This window comes from Hippopotamus amphibius, chromosome 9 (genome assembly GCF_030028045.1).
Source record: "Hippopotamus amphibius kiboko isolate mHipAmp2 chromosome 9, mHipAmp2.hap2, whole genome shotgun sequence".
NCBI classification, from domain to species: Eukaryota; Metazoa; Chordata; class Mammalia; order Artiodactyla; family Hippopotamidae; genus Hippopotamus; species Hippopotamus amphibius.
The window spans coordinates 112099228-112117633 of record NC_080194.1 but is presented as its reverse complement, the minus strand read 5'-3'; the positions used below and the strand labels follow the sequence as shown (position 1 = coordinate 112117633).

Below are 18406 nucleotides of genomic sequence, written 5' to 3'. Positions count from 1 at the left end.
ATTAAGCATTTAAGTTTTAAATTTTTAGGCTAGTTAAAATAAGACTTTAGTAACTTAAGGTTTTGAAAGCATTCCTGTTTCTTTAGTATAAATTCTTTTGAGCAGGGGTCACCAGCCCCTAGGCCGCAGACTGGTAATGGTCAGACTGGTAAGGAACTGCTCCGCACAGCATGGGCTCAAATTACCACCTGAACCATTTCCTCACCACCCGTGTCCCCGCCCTCCCCAGGGAAAAATCGTCCACCAATCCGGTCCCTGGTGGCAAAAAGTTTAGGGACCGCTGCTTTTCAGGAAAAAAAAACCTTGGATAAATTGGACTTTTCATGCTTTTGAAGCAGTTTTGCTGAATTAAATCCTTTCCAGAAATTGTAGTGAGTAGAAAGATGGAACTAGAGGCAAGGAAGTTGAAAGCTGCAAGTCTAAAGCAGCAAGCTAGAAAAGGTAGAAGTTAAAAACATGGCTAAAGGTGTGGTGACTAAGGACTAGGTGAGAGAAGAGATTTTCAGACGAGACTGTTCACACCTCAGAACCTTTGCTTACACTTATACCCCTTCGCAACCGTATTGTAATCTTTCTCACCCAAATTATTGTTCTCTCCTACATGCTTCCACAAAATACAGTAGGAGTACCTGAAACCCTTGAAAGTCAAATTGTCTGTTGCTAAGCTTTGTGCTTGGAGGACCAGGCAGTTGCCTACAGTGAGGGCGATAAATAAGTTGAAATCTTTGCTGTGATATTGCGATGGTATCCCAGGGCACGAAAGGAATCTGAATATAAAGGGGAAGGGAATCTGTCCCACCAAATGTCCACAAGCAAATGAAGCGCCTTCTGGAGGGGCGGGGTCTCGACCCTAACCCTGAGTGGGCCGGCAAATCTTGAAACCCCGGCCCCACCCGCCGCCCGGGCCGCTTACGGGAGCTTTGCGCACGCGCGCGTAGGGGACGGCGGCCGACGTGATGCGTGCGGGGCGCGTGCGCAGCAGAGCCGCACGGTGGCGCGCTTCCTGCTCGTGACGCTCCCGGGTTCGTGTTCTCGGCATGGGCACCTTGCTGTCGCCGTTGCTGACTCTGCTATCGCTCCTTTCCGGCCCATGGCTCGAACTAGGTCAGTGTGCTGGCCTGCCCGGCTGCTTCTGGCGCCATTTGTCCCTGGAGGCATGAGGAAAGGCATGGGGCGCTCGGCCCTGGCGGGGACAGAGACGGTGGCCCGTCTGCCCGCGTCCTGCACGGGCTTGCAGCGGCCGGAGGTGCTTCCCAGAGGCGGCCAATTTGGCGAGGTGTATCTCACTTCTTTTTTACTCTTAACTTATTATTCTGGAATCTTTCGAACGTTAAAAAAAATAAATAAATAAAACGAGCCTCTCCCGGCCCGCACGTACCCGTTGTCCAGTTTAAACAGTTACCAATTTTATGGCTTTAATCTTGCTCTTTGGGACCCCTCCCGCTTTCCGCCTTTCCTGGGAGATTCATTTTGGAGTGAATCGAAGCACGATACAGTTTTATTCCTAAATGGCTTGAATAACCAAAAGGACAAGAAGTCACAGGAAAAACAAGTGTCACTTTCCCACCTAAAAAATTAACAGTGCTCCTTCCTAGCATTAAACATCCAGTTAGTGTTCAAATGCATGTACAGTGTTTTTAATTTATAGTTTACTTGTTGAATTAGTGTCAAAATAAAACTGATATTCTGCTATTGTGTGTTGTTTCTTAATTCTGTTTTAATCTGAGAATTTCCTGCTTTCTCTATTCCAACCCCCACCCCCACTGAAGTGGATGAAATCATCAGTGTGAGTGTGTCAGAATGAGAAAAGGGCCAAAGATAGGATCGTGTGGAACATGAAAAGATGTGGACTCTGCCTTTAGGGAACTTACGATATTTAGACATTATTAGGTAGAAACATAACAAAGTAGTACATCAAACCAGAAAAGTGTGCCCTTTTGGAAATAGCACTGACCTGGAAGTAAGGAGACCTGGGTCTCTCCTGTTAACTAGCTCTTTAAGTCATTTTCCCTTTTAGGTCTTGGTTTCCTCCTGTCAAATGAGGGAGTTGAAATAAAGATCCTTTTAATTCTGATTTTTGGAGGTTTTCAAACAGCAAGTATAAAGGAGTTCATCCAGTCATATGATGATAATTACTGTGCACTTGTGCTGGGTGCCGAGCATACACTGGCAAAATACATGTAGTTCCTTTCTTTCTGGAGCATATATGATGGTGAAAATCATTAGGAATTGATAAGAGTTCAAACAAGTGAAGAGCAAGAGGTAGAGAAACTTGAGCAGAAGTATGGGTAGAAAGTTGATAGATATATTTCAGGGTTTAGTGTCTAGATTTATCTTGCTGGGACAAAAGATTGTTGTGTAGAAAAATAAGAGAGGTAAGGAAAGGAAATAAACATTTGTTGGAAACCAACTATGTGCTAAACATTTCACACATTTCAATACAGCCATACATTTGAGTTAGTTATATATTATTCCCATTTTATAGATGAAGAAACTGAAATCCAGACTATAATTTGCCCAAGGTCACCCAGCAAATTAAGTGACAACAAGAATTTAAAGCCAAATTTTTTAAGCCTCCATTCTTTTTCATTATAGCATTATGAGTCATACATATGATTCAAATATTGCTACTTGTTTTATATAACATGTCCGACTCTCTTTTTTCTCTGCAGGGAATGGGCAGATGACCAACATGGTCCAGCTACCAGGTGGGAGATTCCAGATGGGAACAAATTCACCAGATGGCAGAGATGGTGAAGGACCTGTCCGGGAGGTGACAGTAAAACCCTTTGCCATCGACATATTTCCTGTCACCAACAAAGACTTCAGGTACATCCAGTGTTCTTCCAGCAGAAGCAAAGGCAATAATCTCCATAATATTTAAAAGGAGATGAGCTTGTTCACAATCACATATCTTTGCAGTGGTACAGCGAGATAAGTGTTATCTACGTTTTTAAGATGAAGAATCTGAAGTCCAAAGAGGTTTACCTCACTTTGCGTTAGTGGCAGAGCTGGCCCTGGAACTCACATCCCCTGACTCTTTAGCCAGTGGATTGTCCAGTGCACTGGGCATAGCACTGAGAAATGTGGGCAGAAATCAGACTCAAGAGAAACCTCTGCAACAGGGGAGAAGGAAGTGGAAGAAGGGTCTTACTAGCTGAGAGTCCCTTAAATTCCCTCTCTGTCTCTCTCTCTGTCTTTTTTTTTTTTTTTTCTTGGCTGTGTTGGGTCTTCGTTGCTGCGCTCAGGCTTTCTGTAGTTGTGGCGAACAGGAGCTACTTTTCATTGTGGTGTGCAGGCTTCTCATTTGCAGTGGCTTCTCTTGTTGCAGAGCACAAGCTCTAGGCATGTGGGCTTCAGTAGTTGCAGCACGTGGGCTCAGTAGTTCGAGCCCTGGTTTGGGAAGATCCCACATGCTGCAGAGCAACTAAGCCCGTGTGCCATAACTACTGAGCCTGTGCTTTAGAGCCCATGAGCCACAACTACTGAGCCCACATGCCACAACTGCTGAAGTCTGCATGCCTAGACCTGTGCTCTGCAACAAGAGAAGCCCACTCACCTAAAAGAAGAGTGGCCCCCACTTGCCGCAAAGAGAGAAAGCCCACACATAGCAAGGAAGACCCAATGCAGCCAATTAATTAATCATTTTTTAAAAGATGACACTGTAAACAAATGTTAACAATTTAAGGATCACTTAAGTGTATTGTATAGCAGAAGTATAGCAGAAGACTTAGCAGCACTTAAAAATCCTGTTGTCAGAAAGAGATAAGGGGACTTCCTAGGTGGCGCAGTGGTTAAGAATCCACCTGCCAATGCAGGGGACACGGATTCAAGCCCAGCTCCAAGAAGATCCCACATGCCACAGAGCAACTAAGCCCATGAGCCACAACTATTGAGCCTGCGCTCTAGATCCCGTGAGCCACAACTGTTGAGACTGAGACTGTGTGCTGCAACTACTGAAGCCCATGTGCCTAGAGCCTGTGCTCCACAAGAAGAGAAGCCACCGCAATGAGGAGCCCACACACCACAATGAAGAGTAGCCCCTGCTCACCACAACTAGAGAAAGCCTGTGTGCAATAACAAAAGACCTAATGCAGCCAATAAATAAATAATTAATTAATTTAAAAAAAGAGATAGGAAGTGTTAAGTGAGGAAAGTAGATTACAAAATACTAAATAGAGTATGATCCCATTTTTTAAAACGGTGTGTTTAGAATGTATATGCATTGAAAAAGAACTGGAAGTTGCAACACTGCATTAGGTGATGGATTCTGCTCATGTTTTTGTGACTTCCAAGTGAAAATAATTATAGGAAGCACCTTCTGAAAGTGATTTAAAAATCTTTGGTTGTGGGGTAAAGGCAGAGAGAATATGGACAGGTATATCTTAGTTGGTGTGATAATGGATGATTTTAGTTTTTTTCTTTTTACCTACTTATATTTCCTTGTTTTTCTATAATATAATGTTATATGTGCTTTTAAAAAATATTTTTAAATAGGAAAGTTATTAAAATCAAAGGAGAAATCACTTCTGATCAGGCTTGTACCACATCATGACAACCAGAAAGTTTGCTAGATAGATGTATCCTTTTTTTTTAACAGTATACGTCCCTAGTGTGAGATGCATTTTTGTATCTTTATATTTTTTTAAAAGTTTTTTTATTATTTATTTATTTTATTTTGGGCTGCATTGGGTCTTTGTTGCTGCACACGGGCTTTCTCTAGTTGTGGCGAGTGGGGCTACTCTTCATTGCAGTGCGCACGTTTCTCACTGCGGTGGCTTCTCTTGTGGAGCACGGGATCTATGTGCGCGGGCTCAGTAGTTGTGGCTCACAGGCCCTAGAGCACAGGCTCAGTGGTTGTGGCACACAGGCTTAGTTGCTCCACGGCATGTAGGATCTTCCCGGCCCAGGGATCGAACCAGTGTCCCCTGCATTGGCAGGTGGATTCTTAATCACTGTGCCACCAGGGAAGCCCCAGATGTATTCTTTTATATTTCAAATTATGACCTTTTATATGATGGAAATATAACGTCACCTCCAGCAAGCCCCTAAACTTTGCTTAGAACCCATAATCTGTCTTTGCCTCTCTGGTAAAAGAGTCTCAAACCGTTCAGATGGTCAGAGGTCGGTTAATAGCTGTTGCTATCAAATCTCCTCCCCTCCTCCTCATTCTCAATGCCCCTTTGGTGGGTGAACAGTGTCTTCTCGTATCAGAGGGCTGGCACAGACAGAGTACTCTTAGCTCAATGAAAACAACCCATCTTACCCTGGAAATTGGCTTGCTGAAATTTGCTCAGCCATCCCAGACTATATGAAAAGCCATCCTAAAATCTCAGCGAGTCATTTTTGTTTGACTCAATTTCTCTCATCTGTTAAAGGAAGATAATAACCCCTTTTCTGCCTCCCTCGCCTGATTGTTGTGAGGTTAGGGATGTGACAAAGACCTTTCAGGAGAGAGACCCTTCCCCACCCTTGACTCTTCTCAGCAGCTTTATTTATTATTTGCAGACACTGGAGACAACCCAGGTGACCTGCAACTGGTGAACGGATAAACAAAACGTGGTTCATCCGTCCAACAAAACACTACGCAGCAATGGAAAGGAACAAATCGGGTGGGGGCAGGGGGGAAGGAACAGACTACTGATACGGGCAACAGCATGGATGAATCTTGGAATCACTATGCTAAGTGAAAGAAGCCAGACCCCAAATACTACTGTATCATTCAACTTATGTGAATTTATATTCTGGGAAAGGTAAAAAGTATAGAGGCAAAAAACAGATCAGTGGTCACAGAAGCAATGGGGAATTTGGGGGTGGGGGGTTGTTGATGGAACTGCTCTGCATCTTGATTGTGATGGTGACTGCGTGCTTTGTCAAATTCACAAAACTATACACCAGAAAGAGTGAATTCTCCTGTTTGTGAACTGCACACACAGCAACAAGATTTTAAAAGAAAAATCTGCACAGGCTCTCAGGTTAATTCCTTGTAGTTCTTGAAAATTCTGTGATGTGTGACTAACAGGATGAGGGTATATGAGGTTTTCTGGAGCAGGAGAGGGTGAGGGTGGAGCACAGAACCCTACCAGCTGAACTATATGAAATATCTCCTTACAGGGATTTTGTCAGGGAGAAAAAGTACCAGACAGAGGCTGAGGTGTTCGGGTGGAGCTTTGTCTTCGAGGACCTGGTCTCCGATGAGGTTAGACACAAAGCAACGCAGAAAATGCAGGTAAGAGAACCTGGGTTTGCAGCTGACGGGATGGGGGCAGGACCTGGACGGAGAATCCTGTGAGATCTGAGGTTACCTGGGCCACAGTAGAGAATCAAACCTGAGAACAGGAGGCAGGGAGGAAGCAAGAGAGACCCACCCTGGAAGAGTCAGGTGAACAACACACTCCCAGGAAGTTCACCCTATGCTGGTTTCTATATAGAGAGACTCTGTAAAGATGCAGATACACACAGGGTTCAAGATACTCCCTGGACCAGCAAGAGAACCTCCTGAGACGCCTCCCTCTAATATGGGTGGTGAGATGTCACACTTGAAAGATTCTGGACACAGCCTCACTTGGACCCCCTGCGTCTCAGCCTGAAGTCTCTGCTCTACCTCCTGGATGTCAGTCAGGAAGGTGCCCTTGCTCGGTCAGAGCATCTTGTAATCTTGCTCCTTCTCTTTTGCAGGCTCTTCTCTGGTGGCTTCCAGTGGAAAGGGCATTCTGGAGGCAGGTAAGGGTTGGCTCCTCTGCCTTGTTTTCTATCCCTGCTGACTCTTACTCTGTAGGCCTGGCTTCCCTAGACCCCTTACCATCTAGAATGCTGAGGATGACAGAGAAATTTCAGGGAAGCAGCCAAGCCCCCTGTTTCCTCTGCCCTAATCCTTTTACCCCAGCCCATCCCATTTCTCCCTTTTGTCTCATATTTAGTCCTTCTTTCTGACTCTGGACCTCTCCTCACTCACCAGGCTCTCTCTGCCCACTTCCTTGCTCCATTTAGTGATAAAGGCTGAACTCAGGCACCCTAAGGCTAGCCTTCCTCAGCCTTCCACGAGCTCGCAGCAGCTTGTCTCACTTCATCCTGGCTATCAGCCTGCAGGTCCCGGCTCTGGCATCCGAGAGAAACTGGAGCTCCCAGTGGTACACGTGAGCTGGAACGATGCCCATGCCTACTGTGCTTGGCGGGGGAAACGGCTGCCCACTGAGGAAGAGTGGGAGTTTGCTGCCCGAGGGGGCTTGAAGGGTATAGAGATGCCAAGGCAATTTCCCTTTATTCGTTCTCCCCTTCCTGCCTTCATGGGGGGCTTTAAAGGGTGGGACGGGCTTGTGCTCCCTCAAGCAGTGCTGCTTACACTGTGTGGTGATGGAGCAGTTGGTGGTGGTGTTATTTCTAATCTATTTCAGACCAATACTTCCATAAAATAGCATAAAAATTAATAACTGGAAAATGGAATGAAAAAAACATACTTTTTTTTTCTCATTGGAGATTCAGTTCCAGACATGTTCCATTTCAATGAGTATGATCAGAAAAAGTGTATTACCTACACTGTATACCTTTTGCATAGCTGTATAGGGATTAATATAACATTGCTATTTGCTCATAACTTTGTCATTTTGCAGTCTTAGCAAAACAGAAATTTAGAGTGGAATAGCAGTTTCCCATATGCAACATCTCTGTTCATTTATCCAAGCCAAGTCCAATGAACAAGTTTCTCAAAGCTTACTCTCAATTTCTGTACTTAACCCAGCATGAGCTGGTATCAGATACTTTGCAGAATGGCATTGGTCAGAACCACACCTAGAATTGTCCTATCCTGGAGCAAATCAGAAGCCAGGGGCTCTGAGTGCAATACTGTGAGTGGAAGGGAGGGGCATGAGAAGTAACAGTAAGTACTCTTACTCTTCTCATCACCTCCTCACTTCCTTTCACTTCCCTCCCTCTCTGTTTCTCCCTTCTTCCCCAACTCCTCACCTCTCCCTCCTCCACTGTCTCCTTGCCCTCCTGGCAGGTCAGGTTTACCCCTGGGGAAACGAGTTCCAGCCAAACCGCACCAACCTGTGGCAGGTAAGAGACACATTCCTCCCTCCTGTCCCTTCTCAGAGTGTTGATTGAGACCTGCTTCGGGCTAGATACTGTGTTAGGCTGTGGGACTCGGAAGGTTTCGTGTTCTAACGGAACTGAAGACTGGTAAAGGGCTAAAGGGCAGAACGACAGCCTGGTGGGGCTGCATAGTGAAGATGTGCAGCGTGTGCCCGGGAGGGCATCACTGTCTGGGAGAGCGGGGTGTGACTTCACAGTGAACGTGCCATTTGAGCTGGTTAGACTGGAGTTTGCCAAGAGAAAAGTGGAGGAAACAACATGCATGTCAGCAGTGGATTAGGAAAGGGTGCTGTTCAGAACAAACTCAGAGAGCCTAGTGCACAGGAACACGGGAGGCATAGGAGAGGAAGTCGGCAGTGGATTGGAGGCAGGTTGTGAAGGACCAGGTGTGCCAAGATGTGGTTTTAGTTTTTACCCTCCGGGCATTGGGGAGCCGACAGAGCTTTTGAAACAGGAGAGCAACAGCATCATTTTGATGTGGGGGGATGCTGATTGTTGAAAATTCACGAGGGACCAAATGAAGTAGAGCTGCAGGAGATCTCTGAACTCGAGGCTGCAGCAGTGGTCCAGGGGATTGTGAACACATCAGTGAAGTGGAAGTGAGATCAAGAAGAAGCCACGTGGGGGAAGAATCAAGATGGCAGAGTAGGAGGATGTGCGCTCACTCCCTCTTGCAAGAGCACTGGAATTACAACTAACTGCTGAACAGCCATCTACAGAAAGACACTGGAACTCACCAAAAAAAACTACCACACATCCAGAGACAAAGGAGAAACCGCAATGAGACAGTAGGAGGGGCGCAATCGCCTTAAAATCAAATTGCATAAGTGCTGGATGGGTGACTCACAAACTGGAGAGCAGTTATACTGCAGAAGTCCTGAGGGTTCTGAGCCCCACATCAGGCTTTCTAACCTGGCGGTCCAGCAACAGGAGGAGGAATCCCCAGAAAATCAGACTTTGAAAGCCAGCGGGATTTGATTGCAGGACCTACACAGGACTGGGGGAAACGGAGACTCCAGTCTTGGAGGGAACACAAAAAAGTGTGCTCACCAGGACCCAGGGGGAAGGAGCAGTGACCCCATAGGAGACTGAACTAGACCTACCTGCTGGTGTTGGAGGGTTGCCTGCAGAGGTGGGGGGCAGCTGTGGCTCACCGAAGAGACGGGGGCACTGGCAGCAGAGGTTCTGAGAAGTGCTCATTGGTGTGAGCCCTTCCAGAGTCCACCATTAGCTCCACCAAAGAGCCTGTAAGCTCCAGGGCTGGGTTGCCTCAGGCCAAAGGACCACCAGGGTGGGAACACAGCCCCACCCATTAGCAGACAAACAGATTAAAGTGTCACTGAGCTCCACCCACCAAATCAGATTAAAGTTTTACTGAGCTCCGCCCACCCAGCCCAACCCACCATCAGTCCCTCCCATCAGGAAGCATCCACAAGCCTCCTAGACAGCTTCCTCCACAAGAGGGCAGACAGCAGAATCAAGCAGTATCAGCAGTATTTCATCTTGTGGAACTGAAAATCACAGCCACAGAAAGACACAGAAAATGAAAAGGCAAAAGACTTTGTACCAGATGAAGGGACAAGATAAAACACCAGAAAAACAACTAAATGAAGAGGAGATAGGCACTATTCCGGAAAAAGAATTCAGAATAATGATGGTGAAGATGATCCAGGACTTTGGAAAGAGATTGGATGCAAAGATCGAAAAGTTGCAAGAAAAGTTTACCAAAGACCTAGAAGAATTAAAGAACAAACAAACAGAGATATGCAACACAATAACTGAAATGAAAAATACACTGGAAGGAACCAATAGCAGATTAACTGAGGCAGAAGGACGAATAAGTGACCTGGAAGATAGAATGGTGATAATCACTGATGCGGAAAAAAATAAAAAAGAATGAAAAGAACTGAAGACAGCCTAAGAGACCTCTGGGACAATGTTAAACTCACCAACATTCGCATTATAGGGGTCCCAGAAGGAGAAGAGAGAGAGAAAGGACCTGAGAAAATACTGGAAGAGATTCTAGTTGAAAAATTCCCTAACATGGGAAAGGAAATAGCTCCCCAAGTCCAGGAAGCGCAGAGAGTCCCAGGCAGGATAAACCCAAGGAGAAACACGCCAAGACATATAGTAGTCAAATTGACAAAAATTAAAGACAGAGAAAAGTTATTGAAAACAACAAGGGAAAAACGACAAATAACATACAAGGGACCTCCCATCAGGTTAACAGCTGATTTCTCAGCAGAAACTCTACAAGCCAGAAGGGAGTGGCACGATATATTTAAAGTGATGAAAGGGAAGAACCTACAACCAACAATACTCTACCCAGCAAGGATCTCATTCAGATTCGATGGAGAAATCAAAAGCTTTACAGACAAGCAACAGCTAAGAGAATTCAGCACCACCAAACCAGCCTTACAACACATGCTAAAGGAACTTCTCTAAGCGGGAAACATAAGAGAAGAAAAGGACCTACAAAAACAAACCCAAAACAATTAAGAAAATGGTAATAGGAGCATACATATCAATAATCACCTTGAATGTAAATGGACTAAATGCACCAACCAAAAGACACAGACTGGCTGAATGGATACAAAAACAAGACCCATATATATTCTGTCTACAAGAGACCCACTTCAGACCTAGGGACACATACAGCCTGAAAGTGAGGGGATGGAAAAAGATATTCCATGCAAATGGAAATCAAAAGAAAGCTGGAGTAACAATACTCATATCAGATAAAATAGCCTTTAAAATCAAAACTGTTACAAGAGACAAGAAAGGACACTACATAAAGATTGAGGGATCCATCCAAGAAGAAGAGATAACAATTATAAGTATATCTGCACCCAGTATAGGAGCACCTCAATACATAAGGCAAATGCTAACAACTATGAAAGAGGAAATCGACAGTAACACAATCATAGTGGGGGACTTTAACACCCCACTTACACCAATGGACAGATCATCCAGACAGAAAATTAATAAGGAAACACCAGCTTTAAATGACACAATAAATCAGCTGGATTTAATAGATATCTATACAACATTACATCCCAAAACAGCAGATTACACATTCTTCTCAAGTGCGCATGGGACATTCTCCAGGATAGATCCCATTTGGGGTCATAAATCAAGCCTTGGTAAATTCAAGAAAAATGAAATTGTATCAAGCATCTTTTCTGGCCACAATGCTATGAGATTAGAAATCAATTACAGGAAAAAAACTGTAAAACACACAAACACATGGAGGCTAAACAACACACTACTAAATAACCAGCAGATCACCGAAGAAATCAAAGAGGAAATCAAAAAATACCTAGAGACAAATGACAATGAAAACACAACGATCCAAAACCTATGGGATGCAGCAAAGGCAGTTCTAAGAGGGAAGTTTATAGCGATACAATCCTACCTCAAGAAACAAGAAACATCCCAAATAAACAATCTAACCTTACACCTAAAGAAACTAGAAAAAGAAGAGCAAACAAAACCCCACGTTAGTAGATGGAGAGAAATCATAAACATCAGAGCAGAAATAAATGAAATAGAAACAAAGAAAACAATAGCACAAATCAATAAAACTAAAAGCTGGTTCTTTGAGAAGATAAATAAAATTGATAAACCTCTAGCAAGACTCATCAAGAAAAAGAGGGAGAGGACGCAAATCAATAAAATTAGAAATGAAACAGAAGTTACAACAGACACTGCAGAAATAAAAAGCACCATAAGAGATTACTACAAGCAACTATATGCCAATAAAATGGACAACCTGGATGAAATGGACAGATTCTTAGAAAGGGATAACCTTCCAAGACTGAATCAGGAAGACATAGAAAATATGAACAGACCAATCACAAGTAATGAAATTGAAACTGTGATTAAAAATCTCCCAACAAATAAAAGTCCAGGACCAGATGGCTTCACAGGTGAATTTTATCAAACATTTAGAGAAGAGCTAACACCTATCCTTCTCAAACTCTTCCAAAAAATTGCAGAGGAAGGAACAATCCCAAACTCATTTTATGAAGCCACCATCACCCTGATACCAAAACCAGACAAAGATACTACAAAAAAAGAAAACTACAGACCAATATCACTGATGAATTTAGATGCAAAAATCCTCAACAAAATACTAGCCAACAGAATCCAACAACACATTAAAAGGATCATACACCATGATCAAGTGGGGTTTATCCCTGGAATGCAAGGATTCTTCAATATATGCAAATCAATCAATGTGATACAACACATTAACAAACTGAAGGATAAAAACCACATGATCATCTCAATATATGCAGAAAAAGCTTTTGACAAAATTCAACACCCATTTATGATAAAAACTCTCCAGAAGTGGGCATAGAGGGAACCTACCTCAACATAATAAAGGCCATATATGACAAACTGACAGCAAACATCATTCTCAATGGTGAAAAACTGGAAGCATTCCCTGTAAGATCAGGAACAAGACAAGGATGTCCACTCTTGCCACTACTGTTCAACATAGTTTTGGAAGTCCTTGCCTCAGCCATCAGAGAAGAAAATGAAATAAAATGAATCCAAATTGGAAAAGCGGAAGTAAAACTGTCACTGTTTGCAGATGACATGATACTAAACATAGAAAATCCGAAAGATGCCACCAGAAAACTACTCGAGCTAATCAATGAATTTGGTAAAGTTGCAGGATACAAAATTAACACACAGAAATCTCTTGCATTTCTATACACCAACAATGAAAGATCAGAAAGAGAAATTAAGGAAACAGTCCCATTCACCGTTGCAACAAAAAGAGTAAAATACCTAGGAATAAACCTAACGAAGGAGGTAAAAGACCTGTATTCAGAAAACTATAAGACACTAATGAAAGAAATCAAAGAAGACACAAACAGATGGAGGGACATACCATGTTCTTGGATTGGAAGAATCAACATTGTGAAAATGACTATACTACCCAAAGCAATTTACAGATTCAATGCAATCCCCATCAAATTACCAACGGCATTTTTCACAGAACTAGAACAAGAAATTTTACGATTTGTATGGAAACGCAAAAGACCCCAAATAGCCAAAGCACTGTTGAGAAGGAAAGATGGAGTTGGGGGAATCAGGCTTCCTGACGTCAGGCTATACTATAAGGCTACAGTGATCAAGACAGTATGGTACTGGCACAAAAACAGAAATATAGATCAATGGAACAGGATAGAAAGCCCAGAGATAAACTATGGTCAACTAATCTGTGACAAAAGAGGCAAGGATATACAATGGAGAAAAGGCAGCCTCTTCAATAAGTGGTGCTGGGAAAACTGGACAGCTACATGTAAAAGAATGAAATTAGAACACTTCCTAACACCATACACAAAAATAAACTCAAAATGGATTAAAGACCTAAATGTAAGGCCAGACACTACAAAACTCCTAGAGGAAAACATAGCAAGAACACTCTTCGACGTAAATAACAGCAAGATCTTTTCTGATCCACCCCCTAGAATAATGGAAATAAAAACAGAAATAAATAAGTGGGACCTAATGAAACTTCAAAGCTTCTGCACAGCAAAGGAAACTATAAGCAAGACGAAAAGACAACCCTCAGAATGGGAAAAAATATTTGCAAATGAATCAACAGACAAAGGATTAATCTCCAAAATATATAAACAGTTCATCCAGCTCAATATCAAAAAAATAACCCAATCAAAAAATGGGCAGAAGACCTAAATAGGCATTTCTCCAAAGAAGACATACAGATGGCCAAGAAACACATGAAAAGCTGCTCAACATCACTAATTATTAGAGAAATGCAAATCAAAACGACAATGAGGTATCACCTCACACCGGTTAGAATGGGCATCATCAGAAAATCTACAAACAGTAAATGCTGGAGAGGGTGTGGAGAAAAAGGAACGCTCTTGCATTGCTGATGGGAATGTAAATTGATACAGCCACTATGGAGAACAGTATGGAGGTTCCTTGCAAAACTAAAAATAGAACTACCATATGACCCAGCAATCCCACTGCTGGGCACATACCCAGAGAACACCATAATTCAAAAAGACACATGCACTCCAGTGTTCATTTCAGCACTATTTACAATAGCCAAGACATGGAAGCAACCTAAATGTCTGTCAGTAGATGAATGGATAAAGAAGATGTGGTACATACATACAATGGAATATTACTCAGCTGTAGAAAGCAATGAAACTGGGACATTTCTAGAGACATGGATGGACCTAGAGACTGTCATACAGAGTGAAGTGAGTCAGAAAGAGAAAAACAAATATTATATATCAACACATATATGTGGACTATACAAAAATGGTACAAATCAACCGCTTTGCAAGGCAGAAATAGAGACACAGATGTAGAGAACAAATATATGGACACCGAAGGGGAAAGCGGGGAGGATTGGGGGGGGGGAACGAATTGGGAGACTGGAATATCAAATTGTACACTCTAAATATATGCAGTTTATTGTAAAAAATAAACAAGTTAAAAGTTAAAAAAAAAAAAGAGGAAGCCACGTGGGAGACACCTGCCTCAGAGGAGAGTCAGGGCTTGGTACTTAGCCAGATGCGGAGGAGTGGAAGAGAAGGATTCAAGCATGAATCCAGGCTTGGGCAATAAGCGCCAGTGCGACCATCATCCAGACTAGATAGTATGCACTTTGGGGGTCAGGGGGATAGAACTCCGTCAGTTTAGGATCAGCCTAGCTTCAGATGCCTCTGGGTCATTGATATGCTCAGTTAGAGGTTGAAGGTATGAGTGGAGTTTAGGACAGAGGTCTGGGTCAGAGCACGTGGTTTGGAGTCACCTGCATACACCATAGGCAAGAGTGACATCCCCCAGGGGGACTCTGCAGCGGGAGACCAGCACCAGCGTTTTAGGGTGAAGCCTTGAAAAGGGCCTGCGGGGTAGACTGACCTTTTAGATGATCTTGAGATCAGAGCTTTGCGAGAAGTCAGATCTGACTTATTCACCATAGGATCTTTGATAAATTAACTGTTTTGAGTCTCAATTGGTCGCTTTTTAAAGGGAGAAAATACTTGCCTCACAACCTTATCAGGATTAAAAGACACAGACGCAGCAGCCCTAGCACATAGTCTTCGATGAGTCAGTTGTAGCCCCTTCTTCTTCCCTTTCATAAGAGCAGCCGCCACAGAGCGGGGGCAGCTGAACGCGTGTTAATGACAAGCAGGATGAGCGAGCTGAACAGATTGCGTTAGCAAATACAGTTACTTTTTCCGGAATCCTGGCCGTAAAGAACGAGCGGTGAGGAAGGCGGGGTCAGGGCAGATGAGGGAGAGCTAAGCCTGTCGGTGGTGGAAGGGGAAGCGATGGTACAGGGGAGCACAGGACGGGCATCTTGGTTCCTGAGGAGGTGGGGGGGGCAGGGCACAGAGGAGGGGAGGCGGAGCCTTTCTTGTCAAGGCACATGGGGAGGAAGTCGAGGAAAAAGTGGGAGTGGGACGGGTTGGTGTGGACACAGGGGCAACACACCCTTCATGATCCAGCCAGCAGTCGTGGTGGAGGACATGAGGCAACTGGTTTCGGAGCTCAGGGTGGGAACCTTAGGTCACTGCGCCGTGCCCTTCCCCTATCCCAGAGGATACCGCAAGATGGCCTTGGTTTAAACTCCTCTGGACAGGTGGGAGCAGCTGCCTTGGGACAAATCTTTTAGCCTCAACTTCTCCCCCTCAGGGAAAGTTCCCCAAGGGCGACAAGGCTGAGGATGGCTTCCACGGAGTCTCCCCAGTGAAGGCCTTCCCCCCACAGAACAGCTATGGTAAGATTGCTCCTCGGGTTGCCGTCAGCGGTCACAGGTCGGTTGGTGGGATGGTCCTGCCTGATAGAGGAGGCGGAGAGAAGCAGCACTGGGAAGCCTTCACTCCCCAGGGCGGTTGATGGCCAGGAGGGGCGGGGGTGGCGCTCCCCAGCCTGGACCGGACCCGCCGCTCTGCCGCAGGGCTCTATGACCTCGTGGGCAACGTGTGGGAGTGGACAGCGTCCGCGTACCAGGCTGCCGAGCAGGACATGCGCGTCCTCCGGGGGGCGTCCTGGATCGACACAGCTGACGGCTCTGCCAATCACCGGGCCCGGGTCACCACCAGGTGAGGGGCTTAGTGACTGGGGGCCGAGGGTCCGGGTCCTGGTCTCCCAGAGCACAGGTGGCACCGGAGCTGGAGTGGGCGCTGCTTCTGCACCTCTCCCTCCACCAGGGGTTGTGGGTACAGGGAGGAAGGAAGCTGAGCTTGCTATGAAAAGGCAAGAGCCCAAGACTACTTGTGCCTTTTCCTGCCAGCTCTCAGCACCAAGGGAGACTCTGTGTCCAGCATCTTAATTATATGGGTTTCCCCTCTGTCCTCAGAGCTGGGCTTGCAGAGGAAGGGAAGCGGAATGGCCACATCGATAGGTCATGGCCAGGGGTCGTGGAAATATTGGCTCTTTCAACAAGTGGGCACATGAAAAATCGTTGTCTACAACCATTTTGTTTTATAATCAAGGAACAGTAGGCTCCGGGAGGTCCTGGAACCTGCTCATTTCACACAGATGGTTAGCGGTGGCACAGCTGGTTAGTGGTGAATGGTAGAGTCCTGGCTCCCGAGTCCCCTTCTAGGACTTTCTACTTTGTTTATCTGTAAATTTGTTTTAGTTAATCTCCCTGCAACTCCTTCTACTCCTGGATTCTGTAAGGACTGTAGAGAGGCCACAGTGCCTGTGGCCTCAGGGTATCAAATGTGCAGGTGTTTCTTTGATACGTTGAAGCCCCGGGATTTTCCTCACTTTTTTCTTTAGAACAGAGTATTGGCCTGGGGACCGGGAAACTGGGTTTGCCGTTGTGCTACTGAAGCAGTGGTTGGCTTTGGTCAAGACAGTTAAATCTTTCTAGTATCTGATTCTGGGTCTGTGAGATGGTGAAAAAAACCCACCTTTCAGAGCAGTAAGGGAAATGGCAAATGAAGGAATACATGTGAAACTTCTTTGGAAAGTGCGAGGTACTGATTGGTGCTGTGATGTTCTCCCTTCTTGCCAGCAGGATTTTTTCGGCTGAGTTATTCTGAACTACCGACAGTCCAAGATATTAGTCATGGCCTTTCCTGCCTTCCAGTTCAGTCTCTCAAAACCACCCTCACTTCCTCCACTCTGTCCCCAAGGTCCCTTCTTACCCCTTTCCCCTAGGAATGGCGCACCCTCAGGCCCTGCCCTCACACCAGGTTCCTTTCCAGACCAGGCCCTCCCCAGCCTTCGGGTGCCCCGAGCCACAGCAGGCCCTGGGCGCTGGAGCAGGAGAGCTGGCTAAGGCCCCGGGCCCCTTTCTCAAAAAATGTCCGTTCTCTCCCCTTCTCTGGCGGCAGGATGGGCAACACTCCAGATTCAGCCTCAGACAACCTAGGCTTCCGCTGTGCTTCCAGTGCAGGCCGACCGCCTGGGGAGCTGTGAGCGGCCATGCAGAGACGAGAAGAGTCCCCCGTGGCACTCGTGGCACCCCCTGGGCACATTCCAAACACACCCAAACTCTTCAGACGACCTCCGTCCCCTCCCCCACCCTCTGTGGCAGGCATCTCTCTCCAGGGCAGGAAAGGACCCTGACCTCCATGGAGGGGTGCCGCTGTCTCTTGGAGAAGGGACCCAACTTATTGATTGTGGCCAGGAGCTGGATGTTTCCTATAGAGGTCCAATGTTGACCCTGTAGGGGCCAGATGCTCAAAAGAGTTGGGGTACAGTGCTCTGAAGGGCAGTTTGTGAAAAAATTTTAAATCTGCTCCCTCCCCCTTTCTCCCTGTCTGACCCCAGGATGTGACATTGTTTGCTCAGGACAGAATTTCCCCAGGGCTCCTTATTTTCCCGGCAAGTTGCTGTAGAAAGAAAATGGTTCCTTCATTTGCCTTATTGGTGGGGTGACGTGCACCTCCGAGGGAACCTAGTTTCCACTGTGTGTGAAATGCAGTCCTGTGGGCTCTTTAAAGCACAGTGTCAGTCTTACAAGGGTCGAGGAGAACAACAGATTTGCCAGGCGAAACTGCACCACGGGAGTCCCAGAGTGAATCAGTCATACTCCACAGAGACAAAGCGCAGGAGCTTCCCTTTCTATTGTTTGCTATGAGAGGGCTACCATCTGCCTCTAGGAACATGTCCCCATTGAAGAGCCTGCTCCCATGGTGTCACTGGACGTTGTGAGGTCAGTAAACTCTCCTGTGATTGTAATTCTCAGACTGTTCTGGCATCCTCACCCTGGGGCCCTAAAGCAAGTGCATGGAGTGTCAGTAACTCTGGGCCTCCCCTGAGGAGAAGCGCAGAGGGTGGTACAGCTGGCGGTGGAGCG

General features: G+C 45.5%; 1 protein-coding gene across 1 annotated transcript; it reads left to right on the top strand.

Moving 5' to 3' along the window:
* Positions 1–26: 26 nt before the first annotated feature.
* Positions 27–18288, top strand: SUMF2 (sulfatase modifying factor 2). The gene is made up of 9 exons (XM_057747814.1): positions 27–1104; positions 2673–2829; positions 6115–6229; positions 6679–6723; positions 7083–7233; positions 8000–8055; positions 15784–15868; positions 16049–16193; positions 17439–18288. Exons 1-9 carry the CDS (start codon positions 1038–1040, stop codon positions 17521–17523), a joined length of 906 nt encoding a protein of 301 aa, XP_057603797.1. The 5' UTR covers positions 27–1037; the 3' UTR covers positions 17524–18288.
* The last annotated feature ends 118 nt before the right edge of the window (positions 18289–18406 follow it).

Bases quoted from the DNA above. Each gene is read 5' to 3' on its own strand.
- SUMF2 (XM_057747814.1), top strand. From the start codon at position 1,038: ATGGGCACCTTGCTGTCGCCGTTGCTGACTCTGCTATCGCTCCTTTCC. The intron at 6,230-6,678 runs GTAAGAGAACCT...TCTCTTTTGCAG, and splicing joins AAGCAACGCAGAAAATGCAG to GCTCTTCTCTGGTGGCTTCC. The intron at 16,194-17,438 runs GTGAGGGGCTTA...CTCTGGCGGCAG, and splicing joins CGGGCCCGGGTCACCACCAG to GATGGGCAACACTCCAGATT.